Raw genomic sequence first — 22,414 nt, 5'->3', positions numbered from 1 at the left:
GGGATCTTCCCAACCCAGGGATTGAACCCAGATCTCCCACACTGCAGGCAGATTCTTTACCAGCTGAGCCACAAGGGAAGCACGCCACCTGTAGGTATAAGTAAATATTGGGCTTCCATCGTGGCTCAGCGGTACAGAATCTGCCTTCAACGCAGGAGATAGATGCAGCTTCGATCCCTGGGTCGAGAAGATCTCCTGAAGAAGGAAATGGCAACCCACTCCAGTATTCTTTTTTTTTTTTTTTTTTTGTGCATCCCAACACTCCCGTATTCTTGCCTGGGAAATCTCATGGACAGAGGACGTGGTGGGCTACAGTCCATGGGGTCGCAAAGAGTCAGACACGATTGAGCAACTACAGCAACAACACAAGGACTAAACAACAACAATAAGTAAATATTAGGTCTTCATAGACTTAACAGAAGCCAGCAAATATTTTTCTGTAAAGGGCCAGAGAGTAAATATTTTAGGTGACATCACAACTCTGCCATTGTAGTGCAAAAACAATCATAAACACATAAATGAATGGGCATGGCTGTGTTCCAATCAAACTTTCCTTACAGACACTAAAATGTGAATTTCATATAATTTTCATGTCCTGAAATGTTAGTCAGTGCCCAGAAAGCACTGATTTTTTTCAAGCATCAAAACAAAAGTAAAATCCATTTTTAGCTTATGAGCCATACCAAACCAGGTAACTGGTTCTACCTTTCCAACCCCTGCTTTAGAAAACCCTTCCTTAGAAAATCCTTTCCCTTGTGGCTCAGCTGGGAAAGAATCCGCCTGCAATGCAGGAGACCTGGGTTCGATCCCTGGGTTGGGAAGATCCCCTGGAGAAAGGAAAGGCTCCCCACTCCAGTATTCTGGCCTAGAGAATTCCATGGACTGTATAGTTCATGGGGTAGCAAATAGGACACGACTGAGTAACTTTAGCTTTTCACACTTTCCTTGTAGATAACCAGAGCCTTGTTCTGAGTTTAAGCTGTCATCTTCATGCAAGGCACTGATGCTGGATTGAAAGAAAAAAAACATAACTTAAAGACTATCTCTTGGCTATTCATGAATAGATTATCATTCTGAATTTTCTGGCCATTGATGGAGCCAAAACCAGTGTGTAAGTTTAAAACTGCCAAAAGGATAAAGAAATTCTCTTCTAAAATATTCTTGTTTACCATCAGCCTTAAAGGGATATAAATGTTTCTAGTTTCTACATTATCTGTGTTCATCTGAAGTTTGGTAACTAGTTCTATTCAAAAAACTGTTGTAGAAATAAAGAAGAGTACTTGGCATTCTTTAGATATTAAAACATTTTAAAAATGCCATTTTTTCTTCCTTTGTGCTGGGTTAAAACGTTGCTGCTGTTAGGTCACTTCTGGCTGTGCCTCTTATCCTTCATGGAGTCTGGTCGCAGCGCATCAGAGGCTGCCAGTCCCTCCTGCCCCAGTGCCTCACTCCTCACTTCCTTGGCGCCAGTCGCTAGGGCTCCTCCCTCTCTCGTGATCCTCCCTCCCAGTTCTGACTTTTCACCTACCCAGCCCCACCCATTAATCAACAACCATCTCAAGCCCCCTTCTCAAGACTTCCTGGCTGAGCTCTGGCTCATATATGTTTCTCTCTTCTCTAAACTCCCACAGCACTTAGCACAGGGGTACACAGTTTAGCAAAAGATATTAAGAAGAGGTGGCAAGAATACACAGAACTGTACAAAAAAGATCTTCATGACCCAGATAACCATGATGGTGTGATTACTCGCCTAGAACCAGACATCCTGGAATGCAGTCAGGTGGGCCTTAGGAAGCATCACTACGAACAAAGCTAGTGGAGGTGATGGAATTCCAGTTGAGATATTTCAAATCCTAAAAGATGATGCTGTGAAAGTGCTGCACTCAACATGCCAGCAAATCTGGAAAACTCAGCAATGGCCACAGGACTGGACAAGTTCATTTTTCATTCCAATCCCTAAGAAAGGCAAAGCCAAAGAATGCTCAAACTACCGCACAATTGCACACATCTCACACACTAGCAGAGTAATGCTCAAAATTCTCCAAGCCAGGCTTCAACAGTATGTAAACCGTGAACTTCCAGAGGTTCAAGCTGGATTTAGAAAAGGCAGAGGAACCAGAGATCAAATTGCCGACATCCGCTGGATCATCAAAAAAACAAGAGAGTTCCAAAAAAACGTCTACTGCTTTATTGACTATGCCAAAGCCTTTGACTGTGTGGATCACAACAAACTGTGGAAAATTCTTCAAGAGATGGGAATACCAGACCACCTGACCTGCCTTCTGAGAAATCTGTATGCAGGTCAAGAAGCAACAGTTAGAACTGGACATGGAACAGCAGACTGCTTCCAAATCAGGAAAAGAGTATGTCAAGGCTGTATATTGTCATCCTGCTTATTTAACTTATATGCAGAATATGTCATGGAAATGCTGGACTGGATGAAGCACAAGCAGGAATCAAGATTGCCAGGAGAACTATCAATAACCTCAGATATGCAGATGACACCACTTTTATGGCAGAAAGCAAAGAAAGTGAAGAACTAAAGAGCTTCTCGATGACAGTGAAAGAGGAGAGTGAAAAAGTTGGCTGAAAACTCAACATTTGGAAAACTAAGTTCATGGCATCTGGTCCCATCACTTCATGGCAAATAGATGCAGAAACAATGGAAACAGTGACAGACTTTATTTTTCTTGGCTCCAAAATCACTCCAGATGATGAGTGCACCCATGAAATTAAAAGACTCTTGCTCCATGGAAGAAAAGTTATGACCAACCTAGACAGCCTATTTTAAAAAGCAGAGACATTACTTTGCCAACAAAGGTCAGTCTAATCAAAGCTATGGTTTTCCAGTAGTCGTGTATGGATGTGAGAGTTGGACTCTTAAAGAAAGCTGAGCGCCAAAGAATTGATGCTTTTGAACTGTGGGGTTGGAGAAGACTCTTGAGAGTCCCTTGGACAGCAAGGAGATCCAATCAGTCCATCCTAAAGGAGATCAGTCCTGGGTGTTCATTGGAAGGACTGATGCTGAAGCTGAAACTCCAACACTTTGGCCACCTGATGTGAAGACTGACTCATTGGAAAAGACCCTGATTCTGGGAAAGATTGAAGGCAGGAGGAGAAGGGGATGACAGGGAGTTGATGATGGACAGGCAAGCCTGGTGTGCTGCAGTCCATGGGGTCGCAGAGTTGGACACGACTGAGCAACTGAAGGGTTTAGAACTTAATTATATATTGTCTTTTATTGTTTGTTTTTATTTATTGTGTTAGTTTTATCTTTTTCAATGAGGCAGCAGACTCCTTGAAAGCAACAGGTCTTGTATATCTTTTTTAAATCTCTCAAAGTACTCCAGTAGGAACACAGTCAATACTTCTTATTCTACCCATAAGTGTTGATTGATTGATTGATAGGCACAGATATGAGAACTCCTCCCCATCACTGCAGTGCTTAACAGTTAGTCAGTCAGTTCAATCACTCAGTTGTGTCCAACTCTTTGCGACCCCATGGACTGCAGCCCGCCAGGCTTCCCTGTCCTTCACCATCTCCCAGAGCTCGCTCAAACTCATGTCCATCAAGTCGGTGATGCCATTCAACCATCTCATCCTCTGGTGTCCCCTTCTCCTCCTGCCTTCAATCTTTCCCAGCATCAGGGTCTTTTCCAGTGAGTCAGTTTTTCACATCAGGTGGCCACAGTTTTGGAGCTTCAGCTTCATCATCGAGCCTTCCAATGAATATTCAGAACTGGTTTCCTTTAGGATTTACTGGTGTGATCTCCTTGCAGCCCAAGGGACTCTCAAGAGTCTTCTCCAACACCACAATTAAAAGCATCACTTCTTCCATGCTCCGAAGAGATCTTTCAAATGGAAGCTTCAAAGCTTCCATTAAGCTTTCTTAATGGTCCAAATCTCATATCCATACATGACTACTAGAAAAACCATAGCAGTGCTTAATAAATAAACTGAGTTGAGTAAGGAAGATCAGCTGGGAATCTAGTATTCAGTTGGGCAAATCATACCATCTCTGCATCCATTTTCTCATCTGCAAAATGGGGATAAAAATGGGAAAGCAGTCTACCTCAGAGAGGTACTTTCAGGCTTAAATAGATAATGTAGCTTGAAGTATATTAATGTTAGGGATTATTATATCTCACATTTCTTTTTGCAGGAGTCACAGGGAAAAGTGGGGTTTGATGTTTATCACGGAGAATACATCCCTTTCTTACCTTTGTTAGAATGGTGGGCCATTCTCAGGGAAGCCTGACCATAAAGGGAAAAATGAGAAAATAAACATGATCTCTTGGCTTCCAGTTTTCTTGAGAGGGTTTTACAGTTGTGGAAAATACAACGGTGGTGAGATTTTTGAAGTGAAAATTCCTGAAGTCAGTCAGTCTTTGTTGCTCCTAACTTACCTATCCTTTTGGTACTCTTTTCTCCAAACCTACCTCTGTCTTAACTCACTCCTGGCAAGTCTGAAGCAAAAGATGGTATAAGGAAATCTGAGTAATTTTTGGGGTCCTCATTTTCTATTTCATTTTTTCAGATTCCAAAAAGGAAATATTACTCTGGGCATCATTTATGAATTAACATAATTTTTTTTCTTCATATGTTTCTCTTTTCATCTTTCCCCTTTCCCCTGACTTTACGTTTTTTTCTTTTCCTCTCTTCCTGTGCTTGGTCCTTATTTTAGTTGAACAAAATACCCAAGTATATTTGTTATCATTAGTGCTATTGCCTGAGTTTTTTTTTTTTTTTTTTTTTTTAATTTGGCTTTGCTGGGTCTTAGTTGTGGCATGTGAGATCCAGTTCCCAGACCAGGGATGGAACCCAGGCTTTTCACCCACTGCATTGGGAGCTTGGAATCTTAACCACTGGACCACCAGGGAAGTCCCCGTTTTGTTTTTAACATATATTTTTTAAAGCACTGTTTGGGGTGGAAGGTATATCTGTAAACCATGGACTGATTTTTTCCCCCTTGGGTTAGTGTTTCCCAGCCAGGCTTAATGCATATACATGTGCAAATTCTTCCCAGGGCCCTTTTCACTCCTATTACTCTAACATTTAACACTAACCGATTTTATTCCTTTTTAAGGCTCAACCCCAGGTTTGAGCCTTGCCTGAAAAAGTGGTTTAACCCTGTCGCCACCTTGAACACCTTGAACTTTACAGGAGTCACTAGGACCCTGTTCCTATGGAGATCTCTGCCCTCCAGCTTTTCAGGACTGTCATGGAAAAAGCGAAGCCTAATTACCCATGCCTCGTCCATATCCCGTGCCTAGTCCATTTCTGGGAAGGGCACAGCGTGACGTGAGCACTACACTTGCTCCAGCGTCCTAGGGAGAAATCACCACAGCCTTTCCCACCCCCTGAAAAGCGCCATTCTCCAGGTGGGTCTAGATGTTTCCCTTCCTAGGTAGGGAGAAGATGCTTCTCTCGCGCAGAGTGGACGCGGAATGACTGTGGCTCTGGCCCTTTGGATTCTGCAGCGCGGGCGAAGCAGGTGACCATTCGCGGAGCAGGCTGCTCGCCGAGTTAGTTACCTGGCTCAGCGCGGTGGAGCGGGGCGGGGCGGGGGCGGGGCCATGGTGCCATCCTAGGCCGGGATAGGTTCGTGCTGCGCCTGTCTCCATGTGCCGTGCGGCGGAGGCACAACATTCAAGTCCGGGGGCGGGGCTGGCGCGCGCCGGGAGGAAGCGGTCGCGCGGCAGCTGCGGGGCGTGGGGGCGGTGGTGGCGGCGGCCAAGGCCGAGGCCGGAGCTGCGGAGGCTGTGGTGAAGGCGGCGGAGCCTTAGCCGGGAACGGTGCTCCGCCTGCCCCCCTTTCAGGCTCCATGGAGGCGGCGGCGGGCGGGCTCTGCGGTTCTGGACCGCCGCTGCTGCTGAGCGAGGGCGAGCAGCAGTGCTACTCCGAGCTCTTCGCGCGCTGCGCCGGCGCCTCAGGCGGGGGCCCGGGTCCCGGGCCCCCCGAGGCCGCCAGGGCTGCCCCCGGCGCGGCCACCGCAGCCGCTGGCCCGGTCGCCGACCTGTTCCGGGCGTCGCAGCTGCCCGCCGAGACGCTGCACCAGGTAGGTCTCCGCACCCCTGCCCTTGTGAGTCTGTGGGGACCATTTCTGCAGGGACAAGGGGGCGGGGTGGGGCGACAGGGCCGCCGACAGGCACCCGGAGGCCTCGGCCAGGTCGCGGAGAGTGGCTTCGCAGCCTAGAATGGCGGCGACGCCCTTGTTCCCCAGGGGACACCAGCCTCCTCCACAGCTCAGCGGTGCTGGGTGCGCTCCCATCTTCCTCCGTTGAGACAGATGGACACTCCCTCCTCTCCCCGGCCGTTTCTGGGGTCTTTGCAGCCTCCCAGACCCAAAGTTTGCCTTGTTCTGTAACTAGTGTTCGTTTCGGCTGGTGTCTGGAGTAACCTCTGCTTGCCGCTCCTGCACTTCCCTCTCCTGGGTGAGTGGGCGCTTGGATGCCTTGCAGGATTTGAACTTGAAGGGTGTGTGTGTGTGGCCGGCGGCCGACGACTGAATGTTGTCCGCTTTATATACTACTTGTAATATACACAAATTTACTGTATATTTGCGTACTAACGTATTTCTGCATATTAGCGTTAAACTGAAGAGCTTAATGACAAATTGCAGAACCGGGACACAGGGCTGCAAGAGGACATCTGTCAAGGCAGAGCTAAGGTTCCTATTTAGGACTAGACGTGGTTCCCAGACATTCACGGTGAGGGACAGTTGTAGTTTCCCATCTTACCATTATTTGGACTTGAAATAGAATTGCCAAGTAATGTGTGTCATAGCTACCTCCTTTTGGCTGCTCCATACCTGGAAAAGGAGGAGGGGGATGGTGCACAGTAGATGCAGCTTTCCTTTTGTGCTTTCCGTGGAGCAGTAAGCATCTTTGTCTGTGTTTTGCTGTTACTAGCACTTCGTTGTGATAAGATTCTTAATACCAGGCCCCAAATCTGAAATGAAGTTTTTCTTAAAAGCTGCAGTCAGGTTTGACAGAAAACAACAAAATTCTGTAAAGCAATTATCCTTCAATAAAAAAATAAAAAGAAAAAAAAAAGCTGGAGGCAGTTTGAAAGTTAACATCAAATGTATATTTAGAGTTGGGAGTGATATTTTAAAATCCAGTTCCAAAGAAGTACTGAGGGTTTTATGGTTCACTTGCAATATCATTGTTTGTAGATTAAAAAAAAATCATTTAAGACTGCATTTTATACTGCTGGAGCATGCGTATGTCGGTCTGTTTGAGCATAATTTTAGCCACTCTGTAGTCTCTCACTTTTCAGAATTCAAGATTTCTGAAAATATAATTAGTATCCACAGACCTTAACATGGCTGTTTGTCTCTTAAGAAGTCTTTGCTTTGGAGACGGTTTGACTTCTGCTCTTGAGCAGTTGAACTTGACCAGGTAGAGGAAAAGTCAATATTTTAAAACATGAACCATGGCTATTACATGAGGCCCTCAGAATACTCCCAAGCATAATTTATTAAATGCTATTGCTACTTCTCAACTGAGAGAGGAATAAGTGACAGGCCACACAGCAAGTAAGTGACAGCTGGGCATCTGTTAAAAGGCTTATTTTGTTGTCAGTAATGCATGGAGTGTGATAAGAGATGGTAGGCATATTAAATCTGAATTATGTTGATTGACTTCTAAGGAGTTGGGGAGGGACCTTTCCTGGTGTTAGAACCCAGGGTGTTTAAGATTTAAAAAGAACTCAAGGCACAGTGCCTTTGTACGAATGAGATTATATTTTTGATGTCTAGTTGAAACCTTCTTCTTGCAAAAGATGCTGGCAAGAGGAGACATCCCTAGAATATTGCTTGTAATAAATCTCTACGAGCTTTAGAGCTCCCTTATGCAGCCCAGCAAAACAAAAGACTTCCTTCCCCCATTAACCTGTGTGCTCAGTCGTGTCTGACTCTTTGTGACCCCATGGACTGTAGCCCACCAGGCTCCCCTGTCTCCAGTGTCTCCTGTATTGGCAGGCAGGTTCTTTACCACTGAGCCATCTGGGAAGCCCAACCTAACACAGTGCAGTAATCCAGTATTCTTTGTACAGGTGAAAATGAACATCAAAGGCATCCTGGACAGAGTAATGTAATCAGAAGAGATTCAAACAAAGCCAGCAGCCATCTAATTTTTACTAACCACGTTGGTTGTGTGTGGTGTGGTGTGTCTGGGTGTGTGTATGTGCATGAGCACTCAATTTATCTGGACTTTCACTACTCCATAAGTGTATCAGTCTTTAAAACAGATGAAGATGTTTTTAGCCTTTCCCTGTTAAACAGGAACTTGTAAGTTTAATTAAGTGGTCCAACAGGTATAACTGCCCCATTTGTGGAGGCACTAACTAGCCCTGGTAGTTTCTATGGTAACGGATTTTTTTTCTTTTTAATAGGCATACAACTAAGATTACTATAATGTTCCAGGAAGATTGAAAATCTTACCTGAAGTACATGGTCTATAAAAATACCTTATTTTTTCTCCTCCTTGAAATAAAAATAAATCACTACACCTGTTACTTTGTTATGTAAGTGAGTTATCTTAGGGATTTTTTTCAGTTGAAATACGTGTGTGTATATATACACACACACACATTTTATATATATATATATATATATTTTAACAGACTTTATCTTTTCAGAACAGTTTTAGGTTCACAGCAAAATTGAGGTTAAGGTACACAGAGTCCCCATATACACTCTGGCTCCACACATACCCAGCCCCCCATTATCAATACCCTCACCAGAGTGATACATTTTTTATAATTGATGAACCTGCATTGGCATATCATGATCACCCAAAGTCCGTAGTCTACATTATGTCTCATTCTTGGTGATTGTACATTCTTTGGTTTTGGACAAATGTGTAATGACACGTACCCACCATTCTAGTATCATACTGAATAGTTTCACTGCCCTAAAAACCCTTTGTGCCCTACTTATTCATCCCTTGCTATTACACCCAACCCATGGCAATTACTGATCTTTTTACTGTCTCCGTAGTTTTGCCTTTTTCCAGAATGTCATGTAGTTCAAATCACACAGTGTGTAATCTTTTCAGATTGGCTTGTTTCATTTAGTAATATGCATTTAAGATTCCTCTGTGTCTTTTCATAGCTTGTTGGCTCATTTCTTATTTGTGTTGAATAATATTCTGTTGTCTGGATGTACCACAGTTTATCCATTCACATACTGGAGGACATCTTGGTTACTTTCAAGCTTTGGCAGTTATAGATAAAGTTGCTATAAGCATCTGTGTGCACTTAAGTTTTCAACCCCTTAGGGTAAATACCAATGAGCGTGATCGTTGGCTCATATGGTAGGAGTGTTAGTTTTGTAAGAAACTGTCAAACTCTCTTCCAAAGTGGCTGTACTATTTGCAGTTCCCCCAGGAATGAATGAGAGGTCCTTTTGCTCTACATCATCATCAGCATGTGGTGTTGTCAGTGTTGAGTTTCACCGTTCTAGAAGGTATGTAGTGGTATCTTGTTGATGTAATTTGCAATTCCCTAATGACATATGATGCTTAGGATCTTTCCATATGCTCATTTTCCATCTTGAATTGTATTTTAGTGTGTCATGATGTTGTTGTTCAGTTGCTAAGTTGTGTCCGACTCTTTGTGACCCCATGGACTGCTCCACACCAGGCCTCCCTGTCCCTCACCATCTCCCGGAGTTAGCCCAAGTTCATGTCTATTGCATCAGTGATGCCATCCAACCATTTCATCCTCTGCTGCCCTCTTCTCCTTTTGCCTTCAGTCTTTCCCAGCATCAGGGTCTTTTCCAATGAGTCAGTTGTTTGCATCAGGTGGCCAAGGTATTGGAGCTTCAGCATTAGTCCTTCCATTGAGTATTCAGGGTTGATTTCCCTTAGGATTGACTAGTTTGATCTCCTTCCTGTCCAAGGGACTCTCTAGAGTCTTCTCCACCACCACAATTTGAAAGCGTCAGTTCTCTGGTGTTCAGCCTTCTTTATGGTCCACCTCTCACATCTGTACATGACTACTTGAAAAGACCATAGCTTTGACTATATGGACCTTTGTCAGCAAAGTGAAGAACAGAAAAGCTCATTTTCTGTTTTGAATTCTATTTTAATGTGTCATAATAGCCCACTTTAAAAGGCCTTTTGGTCTTTTTATAAGAGGTGCTGATTTATTTTAAAACAGGTTTCTAGTATGGGCTAGAAAAATGTTAGAGTAAAATTTTTAACTTACAAAAAGTAAATATGAATAAGAAACAGGTAAATGGTTTTAAATACTTGAGGACAAAGAATTACAAGTGTTAGAGTGATTGGTTTTTCAGGTTATGAAGTATTTCATTTGTATTGAATGGCCAGCATTTTACTAGAATGCATAGACTTGGACTGGATGTATATTTGAGGTATTTTAGTTTCTTTTGAGCATCGGGCACTATTCTAGATGCTGAGGTTTCAGCTGTGAATCAAACACAGCCTCCCTGTCCTCATGGAGCTTATATTCCAATGCAGATGGTTTATATTATTTATTTTGGCCAAGAGGCTTGTGGGATATTAGTTCCCTGACGACCAGGGATCAAACCTGGGCCCTTGGCAGTGAAAGCCTGGAGTCCTAACCACTGGACCATCAGGGAATTCCTGCAGTGCAAATGTTTTTCATTTTCAGAATTTGAGTAAGAAAATATAACAGCTGGAACATAAGTATCCACCTGAAACTGGCAAGTTTTCTGTTTGATGTAATGAATTAACAAACTGTATACATATATTCTGAGAGCAGAAGGAGAAGAGGGCGTCAAAGGATGAGTTGGCTGGACAGCATCACTGATTCACTGGACATAAATTTGGGCAAACTTTGGGAGATGGGGGGTCGTGGACAGAGAGGCCTGGCGTGCTGCAGTCCATGGGGTCGCAAAGAGTCAGACATGACTGGGCGACTGAACAACATAGACTCCGTTATGATATTTATCCTTTAGGATGATGTCTTAGTCTTTAGGAATGTTGTGTATATTTCAGGTAGTCATCATAATGAGTTTTCATTTTTATGACAGTTAATTCCTTTCTTTGAGATAATGTATTTTTTATTAAGATATAATTGAAATATGATATACCATTTTCAGGTATATAAGATAATGATTCAATGTTTGTAGGTTTTGTTGAATGATCACTGATATCCATCAGCACACAGTTATAAAAAGTTTTTCCTTGTGATGAGAACTTTTGTAATTTACACTCAACACCTTTCAAATATACAGTACATTATCAAATATAGCCACTGTGCTGTACCTGACCCCCCAGGACTGACTTATTACACAACTGCAAGTTTGTGCCTTTTGAACGCCTTTACCCACTTCACCCACTGCCGTCTCTGGCAACCACCAAACTGTTCTCTTTACGAGGTCCGGTTTTTTGTTTGTTTGTTTTTATATTCCACATAAAATTGAGATCATGCATATGGTATTTGTTTTTCATTGACTTGCCAGTTAACTCTTAGGCTTTAAAGGAAATAGTTATAAAATACTGTTGATTCTGTATTATCAGGGGAAATCATTGAATGGGAAAAAAGCTTGTAAGTAATGTCTGATTGTTTGAGTGGCTTTGATTGAAGTAAAGAAGTAAAGGAAAGCTATGAGAAGTAGAGGATATTTTAAAAATTCCTGTACATAGACTCACCTTTGGGAAGAAGTCATATTTAAAGGTTTTCTTGAAATTCTTTGAAGCAACTGTTTAATCATTAAAAAAAAAAAGAAAAAAAAACTAGGCAAAAAACAAAATTCCTGTGAACTTTTTCCAGTTGCTAGATTATTAGTTAGAGCTATTTTTTAATGTAAATAAAACAATTTTCTATTTTTACATCTTTATATCATATCCCTTTGTTACATATGCTTTAGGGAGATAGAGACCAGCAAGCTAAAACGGTAACCTAGAGTATGTGCTGTTTCAGATAAAGTGTTCTTTTTTTGTATAAGAATGAATGCCCGCAGGTTAAGGAAGTTCCAGAGCCAAACCATTGTTTGGTTAAAAGGAGGATATTTGCATAATAGTAACTTGTTAACTCTTACAAAAAACTTTTCAGGTGTGTAAAACTAGAACATTACCCAACAATAACTGTGTACCTCCTGCTGCTGCTGCTGCTACTAAGTCACTTCAGTCCTGTCCGACTCTGTGCGACCCCATAGATGGCAGCCCACAAGGCTCCCCTGTCCCTGGGATTCTCCAGGCAAGAACACTGGAGTGGGCTGCCATTGCCTTCTCCGTGTACCCCCTACTCAGCATAAAATGTAAAACAGCCTAATTAATGTGAAAGTTTCTTGTGACCCCTTCTCTGGTCCCATTCTCCTTCCTCCTCACCCCAGAGGTTACTACTGTCCTGAATTTGGTGTGCATGTTAGAAAAGTTTTTGTACTTTTATTGCATGTTTATGTGTGTGTGTGTGTGTGTGTGTGTGTGTATAGTGTGTACATACATACATGTGTGTGTACACACACATACATACATGTGTGTGTACACACACATACATGTGTGTATACACACATACATACATGTGTGTGTGTATACACACACACATACGTATATACACATACGTGTCACTAAAATGATAAATTGTTTTGTATGGCTTTTTAACTTAAAAGGAGTATAGTACTCTGTGTAACCTTCCGAAACTTGCTTTTCCTCTCATTGTTGTTTCTGAGGTTTGTCCTTGTTGACACATGTAGCTGCAGTTCATTTATGCTTCCTTTTAAAAAATCTTCATTACTTACTCGTACAATGACTCATTATTTTATGAGGCCTTTATGCCTATGGAAAGTAGGTGGCATTTTTCTTGGTTTATATAGAGTGTCTCAGTGTCTCATGATTAGGGGACTGTTCTAAACATGTACAAACATTAAAATGCCTTTATAGATATCAAAAAGCACACTTATATTCTTGAGAGTGTTAGAGGACCTTTGAGTTAATGGATTAGACTTTCATAGGCTTGCTTTTCTCTCATGTTTTAAAAAATGGAAACTCTCAGGCAAACAGACTAATACATTAAACTCCTCTGCACTTGCCACCCCTGCTCAACAACCATCAATACATGGTCAATTCCATTCCATCTGCATTCCTACTTTTGTTCTTTGCCCCCTCCTTTAACCTGAAGCAAGTCTCAGACATCATATGACTCATAGAATTTATCTTTGAGGGCACCTGGGAGTGGTCATAGGATATGGAAACATGTATGGGTTTAATACTGATGACTCACGGTTAAATGGCAAGAGTGCATGATGGTTTCGTATCATCGAGCTAGTCTTTAACGTAAAGTTGAGGAAACCAATAGGGAGATTGAAGAAGTAACAGTGAAGACTAGAAATACAAGATGGGTTTGAACATTGTCCTACTATCACACTCGTAACAGCCTTGCTTTAAGAATATAGAAAATTGGTTTTGATGAAGTCTTGAATCTTTTATTTTTTATGCTGTGCCATATGGCTTTAGGGATCTTAGTTAACCAACCAGGGATCAAACCTGGGCCCCTGGCAGTGGAAGCTGAGTCCTAACCACTGGACAACCAGGGAATTCCCTATAGTTGTTTTGGCAATTATTGGTAACTTTTAAAAGAGGGTTTGGTTCCTTAGCAGGTGTCTTCAAACTTGCTGTTTCCTGAAGGCAAAGTGTCTAGTATTTTGTATTTATATCATTCTTTGCTTTAGTACATGTCTGGGGCCTTTGAAAAGTGCTTAGGCCATCAAGGTGGAGCTCTCATGAATGGGGTTAGGGATGTATAAAAAAGGCTCCAGAGAGATCCCTAGCCTTTCCCACCCTGTAAGGACACGAGAAGTCACAAGAAGGGGACCCTGACCATAAGGTAGTCATGCTGGGTTGTTCAGAACTGAGCTGTTTCCTAGGGTGTGGGACTTCCCTCTTAGAACTGCTTTTGCTGTGTCCCATAAGTTTTGGACTGTTGTGCTTTCGTTTTCATTTGTCTCTAGGAATTTTTTGAATTGTCTCTTTGATAGAAATAGAATTTAAAAAATCATATTACAATTGTTTCAGGTATTTCAGTGATGATAAACAGTCAGCTGGCTGATTTTATCATTGTGTTAAAAAACACATGTACTTCCACCACAAACTTGCTTTTTAATATTTTGGTAGCTGTAGTTCGGTGTATTTTGTCTATAATCCTGTGTATTTTATTTTATTTTGGCCATGCCCCTCAGCTTGTGGGATCTTAATTCCTCAACCAAAGATCAGATCCAGGCCCTGTCAGTGAGAGTGCCAAGTCCTAATCACTGAACTATCAGGGGTTTCCCAATAATCATGTGTATTTTAAGTGTTTACTTTTATGCATTTAAGTTTATTCTGAGAAGAGGTCCATGAGGCTCCCCACAGGGGTCGAAGCACAAAAACTGTTAGGAAGCCCTGTGCAAAAGAATTAGGAGGTGTCTAGAAATTCCAGTTCTTCGTTGCTCATTGTTTCCAAAGTCAGAATGGTAGCAACACTGCTGCCAATTCTAGGTCAGGAATGAGATTCCATCAGGCTCTGTGGTCTACCCCCACCTCTAGTGCTCCATCTGTCCTGTAAGGGGGGAGGAAGCCCAGAGTGAATGGATGCTCAGCTGCTTCCTCTAGGCCCTCACTCTCAAGTCACTGCTGCAGGCCCGGCTTTGAGCCGTCTCTGCTCTTGACCTGTCTGTCTGGTGCTCTCTGTCTTGCTTCACTCCAGAGAACCCCTCTGGAGCACGGCTGTTTGGCCTGTTTTATTTACCTCTTATTATGTCTAATTCAGAGGCTGGCTGGAACATGGACTTGTAGGAAAAAGTGATTTTTACAGATTGGAGAAACTCAACTATCCTACTAATCTAATTTAGGACCAAGAGAGGCCATTAATATTAGGCTAGTAGTAAATGTTTGCTTTGACTTAATTCACTTGTAACACTTTGCCCTTGGTTTACAGAAAAATATCTTTGTTCAGCCTCCTGGGGATAATTAAGTGTTTTACCTGTGTTAATTTCCTGACTAATTGAAGTAAATCCCATAAATGCCAGCGATTAAGAATTGTTTTTGTTTTTTTAAAAGCAGGTTTTCTTAAATGTGTAATGTTTGCCCCTGATGCTTTCAAAAGAACATATTTAATAGAATGATCTCTTTGTTTCTTGCTTAGTTCAGGATCAGCCTTGAGAAAAACAGGTGATTATACATAAACAGCTTTTTGCCCCTGAAGATGTTTGGTGTACTAGCCTTTTGAGTTTGTTTTTTCTTTAGGATCTCTTTAAAATTATTTTAAAATGTTTGGACTCCTATCCTTTGCATACGCTCTGCAGTCTGGTAGTTTTATCATCCTGTTACTGAGAGATGGCAGTGGAAGTGAAGTGCATGAAATTCAGCACATGGATGTTTTAGCTTCTTTTAATTTATTGTTTGTTCTAGATCAGAGTTTCTCCATCTCAGCACCACTGGTGGGGCCAGGTCATCCTTTGCAGTGACACTGTCCTATGTATTGTAGGATGTCTAGCGGCATTCCTGGGCTCTGCTCACTAGATGCTAGCATCTATCCCTTCCCCAGTTGTTACAACCAAAAATGTTTGCAGACATTGCCAGGGGGCAGAATCTACTCTGGTTGTAGATATGTGGTGTCTGCATATATACAATCATGGTAACAGCTTCCACTTATTAACTGATCACCATGTAGTTTACCTTGTCCTATAACTTGTAGAGGACTTCCCAGGTGACGCAGTAGTAAAGAATCTTCCTGCCAATGCAGGAGACGTGGGTTCTATCCCTGGGTCAGGAAGATCTCCTGGGGAAGGAAATGGCAACCCGCTCTAGTATTCTTGCCTCGGAAGTCCTATGGACAGAGAAGCCTGGTGGGCTACAGTCCATGGGGTCACAAAGAGTTGGGCATGACTGAGCACACACATAACTTGTAGAGGCTCATGTCATTTAACTCCAAGCCACAAGATTGATATTATCATCCCCAGTTTGAAGAAAACAAAACAGAGGTGCAGAGGTTTAGTAACTTGCCCAAGGTCGTGCAAATAAGTGACTCATTAATTTATTTGAATTGGAATTCAGTCTTTGTTTTTATTTATTTATTTATTTGCCATGCTGCGCATCTTGCGGAATCTTAGTTCCTTGACCAGGGATTGAACCCAGGCCTTTGGCAGTGAGATCATGGAGTCCTAACCACTGGACCACCAGGGAATTACCAGTCTTTGTTTTTATTTTTAAATTATTAAAACATTTTATTTTATTGAAATATAGTTGATTTACAGTGTCGTGTTATGGAATTGTTTTTATTAGAGACAAACTAAAAAGGAAAGGGTGTTTCCTGATGACCTCTCAGTGGCTATTGTTTCCATGACAGTTCTGTGTAAGTGTAGGAGTTATTGCTCGAAGGGGTGATTCTCTGGGTGCGTGTCTGAGGACGGTTTGGACCATTTCTGAGGTGTTTCTGTGGTAGGGTGAAGTAGAACATGGGACTGTCTAAGGGCCAAGCCAGTTCAACTTTGAGGCCAAGAAAGCCATCAGAAATTGGGATCATCAGCAGCCTTCAGGCACGGTGTGCCCAGGGGGTTTACTGAGAGCAGGAACGCTGAGGCGTGGAGCAGCCGCCGTGGCAGTTGGCCTCTGTTGATGCTGGAGCTGTGAAGGGTGCTTTGCCTACATGAACAGTAGTCTGGAAGGCCATGAATGTCCTTGGCAGTGAGGGGGTGGAGGCTGAGGGATAAATGTGGCCGGCTCTGTCCCCTGCTGGCTGCTGTTCTCCAGACGCATGGGAGCCTGCATGTAGAAGCTCACAGAGGCCCCCCTCTTGGATAGAGTGTGGGCCAACGGGCTGGGGGTGACTCTGGGTGACAGACGGAGGGCCAGCTCAGGGTGCAATCTGGGCTGAAACCCAGCACTCTGGATCCTTAGACGAAACGGACATGGCTGGTTTGAGGTGAGAGAGGCCGCCTGTGTTTGGTGGGCCTTGTGGGCCTGCAGCCCTGCCCTCTAGGAGGGCTGAGAGGGCTTCTTCCCACTTCTTGTGGGAGGCCTTGAGGCTATAGGGGGTGTACATATGGGAGTTTTTTGATCAGAGTGGGGCAGTCATTTCCGTGGATTGCAGTGTTTTTTCTTGTTCAGGGCACTGGGAAACATATAGCCATGAGTTTCTGTGAGCACTGGCTGTACATGGTGGGAAAGGGCACCCTGGGACTGGAGTTAATTCAGGGGAGTAGAAAGTGGGGAACACATGTATACCTGTGGCAGATTCATTTTGATATATGGCAAAACCAATACAATATTGTAAAGTTAAAAAATAAAATAAAATAATAAAAAAAAGAAAGTGTATTATAACATTTAGGCATATGACTTTATGTTACATTAGCTTTTTTCTTTTTTCTGAAGGATAGGATTCCTATAGGGATTCTTCTTTGTCCCCAAATAGCTCTGTGTGTGTATGTGAGTGTGTGTGCTTGTGTGTGTGTGTGTATACATTGCTCAAACTTAACAAGGCCCTGTTGAGCAAACCAGGGCTAATAAAAACCTAGAATCCTCCTCATATACTGCATAGTAAACTCAAATGCAAAGAAATAGCTTCATTCTCATTTGCATTCTTTATGGGCTAGCATATCTTCTGGAAAACTTGTTGCCATGGCAATGGGATATTATCTACTCAGTCGTGTACTACATAAAAATAGCCCTTTGTGTTCAAGGGTGATGTTGGTGACAGGTGGTTTGGTGAATGTTTAGCAGGGTGCTTTGTCAGCATTCCATTGTTTACAATTGTGAAATAGAAATGAGCATTGGTTTGTTTTACTGTCTCAAAATGTGATTTTATCTGTAAAGGGCAGATGGTGGTGCTCTGTTTAATTGTGAGTTATAAGTCTTCCTTCGCAGGTCAGGTAAATATGATGATTGAAGCCACCTCTCATGGTGAAAAGGAAGTGGCTTCTCTTTCTGTTGGTGCTAGAGGGTGTGCAACACAGGAATGAGTCTGGAGTAAATAGTATAATTCTCTCACTCTTCAACAAATGGTTCTTCCTAAGTGCCATGTTCTTATAAACCCAAAAGTAGCAAGTGATCAGGTGGACTAGATGAGCTCTGAGCTGTTGGTCAAAAACTCATTTCTTGCAGGTTCTTAAATGGAACAGATTTTTGATGAACATGAGTTTCCCCTGCTCGTTTTAGCATTGGTCTCATGTGTAGCTAAGGAAGAATTCTTGACCCTACATTTGATCTTTATTTTAAAAAATCCTTTGGGCAGTTTAGTAGAGTGGTAACTCTCAAACATTTGTCATCCTCTCACCTTATTTCTAGAAATTTGTCTTGCATGTAAATAGCAGGTTTCTAGTGCTGAAATAAACTTTACTCTAGTTTTGAGAATTTTAGACTCTCTTAAGAAATACTATGGCTTGGAGTTTTAGACTTGAAAGTTAATGCTGAAATTCTGATATACATTGTACTACTGCAGAAATGGAATCATTATCCCCTTGTGTTGAATATTTTCTCTTGGAGTCAGTATGAATATTTTTTTGCTGATAATATCAGAAATAGTTGTTAAGTGGCTTGCTGGGTACCCAGTACTGCTCGTAGAATTTTTTTTTGGTGTTAACTCACTTAATTCCCATAAACATTCTGAAAGGTTTTTGTCACTATTTTCCAGATGCAGCGTACTTATTAGTATGCTTTTTGGTTTCTGGTGAGTAAGTACTGTGCCATGGAAGACTTGATTGCTCCTTCTTGCTTACCAGTGTGTTGATGTGTTTCTGATAACTGAAAGCATTTTTCTGCCAGGGGATGGCCAAACACAGCCTGTGGGCCAAATCTGTCCTGTCACCTATATTTTTTTGTATGACTTATGAGCTAAGAATGGTTTGTAACTTTTTAAAGGGTTGAGAAAAAGTAAAAAGAATATTTCATGACACTTGCAAAATTATATGAAACTCAAATTTCAGTTTCTGTAAACAATTTCCCTTAGCACACAATCACACTTCGATGTGTACGTATTGTCCATGGCTTATCTACCCTAGACTGGAGGGCTGAGTAGTTGTAACAGAGGCTGTATAGCCCATAGGACCTAGAGTATTTACTGAAGTTTGCAACACCTATTGTATATTCTTCTACATCTAGAATGGGAGATTGTAATGAATACTAAAAGCAGAATGGATTTATGTATAGGTTATCTTTTGGTATGTATTATATGTTCCTCTCTTCCACTTTTTACTGCTTTTACAAGCTGAGTTTCATGTGCTATGGCATATCTCAAATATACTCAGTTTCAACTCTCTTTCTATACCCATATTGGTTTTTATCATAACAGATATTCATAACCCTTCCCAAATCTGGAAGCCTAATGAATTTTATCATTTTATTAGTTAATATGTTTTCCTCACTAGGTCAGTAATTGTAACTCCCCCTGCTCTATTTACTTCCAACTATATTGCTTTCTACTTTTGGGCTTTCAGCCAACATATAAACATTTGATACTTTAATAATCCTAAGTAAATCACCTGTGCTAATTGTGCTATTTTAGTTTAGTAAATCCTCTATATGATCAAGATTACATCTTCTACATTCATCCTATTGAATTTAATATACTCAACATAATCAACTTTGGAACATTTGTGCGATTATTTAAAAACTATGTTTTCTCCTTTTTTCTTGTTTCCCCACTTTTTAAATAACAGCTTTATTGAGATATAATTCACATACCATACAACTTACCCATTTAAAGTATACAGTTTAGTTTTTAGTATATTCACTGTCTAGTTCAAGAATTTTTTCTTTGTTTTTGAAGAATAGTTGGTTTGCAATATTGTGTTTCAGGTATATAGCAAAGTAATTCAGTTATTATATATATGTGTGTGTGTGTGTACCTGTATGTATATATATGTACTTTTTCAAATTTTTTTCCATTATAGGTTATTACATGTTACTGAATATAGTTTCCTGTGCTATACAGTAAATACTTATTATTTATCTGTATATTTTATTTTTTTTTGTCTCACTGCATGGCTTGTGGGATCTTAGTTCCTCAACCAGAGATTAAACCCATGCCTTCAACAGTGAAGCATGAAGTCCTAACCACTGGACTGCCAAGGAATTCCCTATCTATTTTATATATAGCAGTGTATATCTGTTAACTCCAAAGTCCTCATTTATCTTTCCCTATCCCCTTTCCCCTTTGGTAGCCATAAGTTTGTTTTCTATGTCTTTGAGCCTGCTTCTATTTTGTAAATAAGTTCATATGTATTATTTTTCAGATTCCATGATAAGTGATGTCATATGGTATTTGTCTGACTTCATTTAGTATGAAAATCTCTAGGTCCATCCATGTTGCTGCAAATGCCCTTATTTCCTTCTTTTTATGACTAGTACTCCATTGTATATATGTACCACATCTTCTTTATCCATTCCTCTTTTGATAGACATTTAGTTTGCTTTCTTGTGTTGGCTATTGTAAATAGTGCTGCAGTGAGCATTGGGGTGCATGTGTCTTTTCAAATAGAGTTTTCACCTTTTCTGGATATATGCATAGGAGTAGGATTGTTGGATCATATGGTAACTCTGTTTTTAGTTTTTCAAGGAAACCTCCATACTGTTCTCCATAGTGGCTACACCAATTTACATTCCAACCAACAAGTTTAGGAGCGTTCCCTTTTCTTCACACCCTGTTTCCAAAATATTTTTACCACCTCCAAAAGAAACCCCGTAACCACTAGCAGTCACCCCCAGTCCCAGTATACCTAGGCCACCACTGTTTTCAGTGTTCATGTTGTAGTATATACCAGTACTTTTTATGGCCCAGTAATATTCTTTTGTATGGACATGCCACATTTTATTTATCCAATCTTCAATTGATGGACATTTAGGTCATTTCTACTGTTTGACTATTATGAATAATACTGTTATGAGCATTTTGGTACACGTTTTTGTGTAGATATATGTTTTCATTTCTCTTGGTTAATTACCTAGGAGTGGAATTGCTAGGTCACACAGTAACTCTATGTTCAATCTTTTGAGAAACTGCTAAACTCTTTCCCAAAGTGCTATGCCATTTTACATTCCCACCAGCAATATATGAGGATTTCAGTTTCTCTACATCCTTGCTGCTGCTGCTGCTGCTGCTGCTGCTGCTGCTGCTGCTGCATCGCTTTAGTCGTGTCCAACTCTGTGCGACCCCGTAGACGGCAGCCCACCAGGCTTCCTGTCCCTGGGATTCTCCAGGCAAGAACACTGGAGTGGGTTGCCATTTCCTTCTCCAATGCATGAAAGTGAAAAGTGAAAGTGAAGTCGCTCAGTCATGTCCAACTCTAGCAAGCCCATGGACTGCAGCCTACCAGGCTCCTCCGCCCATGGGATTTTCTAGGCAAGAGTACTGGAGTGGGGTGCCATTGCCTTCACCGACATCCTTGCTAACCTTTTGTTATTGTCTGCCTTTTTGATTATAACCATCCTAGTAGATGAGAAATGGGATTTTGTTGCAGTTTTAACTTGTATTCTGCTAATGACTAATGATGTTGATGATATCATGAGCTTATTGGCCATCTATATATCTTCTTTACAGAAATGTCTATTTCAGTCCTTTGCCCATTTTTAAATTGGATCATTTGTTTTTATAAGATACTGAGTTCTTTATATATTCTAGATACAAGTCTCCTCTCAGGTAAGTGACTTCCTAAACATTTCTCACATTCTGTAGGTTGTCTTTTTACTTTTTTGATGTTATTCTTTGAAGCATACAATTTAAATTTTTTGATGAATTTATTTACTTTTTGCTTTTTTTACTTCTGTTTTTGGTATTTTATTTAAGAAACCATTGCCCAAACCAAAGTCATAAAGGTTTATCTCTATGTTTTCTTCTAAAAATTTTGCAGTTTTAACTCTTTTATTTAGATCTTTGATCCCTTTTGAGTTAATTTATATATACATATATAGTGAGGTAGAGGTTCAGTGCCACTGTTTCGTATATGGCTCTCCAGTTGTCCTAGTATCTTTTGTTGTAAAGTTATCCTTGGTCATTCTTTTCCCATGGAATGGTTTGGAATCCTTGTCCACAATCGACTGACCATAAAGATAAGCGCTTTTGTTTGGATTGTCCATTCTATTCCATTGATCTGTATTTCTATCATTATACCAGTACCACACTTTGTTGATTTGTTTTATTTATTTTGGAGGCACACGTTCCCCTTTCCCTCATCAGTTAAACTTAGGACATTTCACAGTTGGTGGCATCTTAAATTGCATCAAAGCTTGCAGACTGGGCATTGGTGGCTTGGGAAAGGATACTGGAGTCTGGAGTGGAGCACTGTTAACTCTTAGGAACTGAAGAGGTAGGAGATAGTGATGAGGATAGCGAGAAAGGTGGTACATTGGCTGCTTCCTTAGTGTTTAGCAGCAAACTTGAAGCAGGAGTTAAAAATAGTCTCACTTTACATAATTTCAGAGCTGAGTACTAACGGTTCCAGTTTCTTTTT

General features: G+C 41.3%; 1 protein-coding gene across 2 annotated transcripts in view; it reads left to right on the top strand.

The window, feature by feature from the left end:
* Window positions 1–5,679: 5,679 nt before the first annotated feature.
* The window catches only part of REPS2 (RALBP1 associated Eps domain containing 2), a 244,962-nt gene continuing 228,227 nt past the window's right edge, over window positions 5,680–22,414 (top strand). For both annotated transcript variants that reach the window (XM_024988440.2, XM_024988439.2), the window contains exon 1: window positions 5,680–6,058. In XM_024988440.2, the coding sequence (XP_024844208.1) occupies window positions 5,825–6,058 (234 nt within the window). In that variant the 5' untranslated portion in view covers window positions 5,680–5,824. The remainder of the gene's footprint in view (window positions 6,059–22,414) is intronic.

This window comes from Bos taurus, chromosome X, assembly GCF_002263795.3.
Source record: "Bos taurus isolate L1 Dominette 01449 registration number 42190680 breed Hereford chromosome X, ARS-UCD2.0, whole genome shotgun sequence".
Classification (NCBI taxonomy): domain Eukaryota; kingdom Metazoa; phylum Chordata; class Mammalia; order Artiodactyla; family Bovidae; genus Bos; species Bos taurus.
This window is presented reverse-complemented; position numbering and strand designations above follow the sequence as displayed.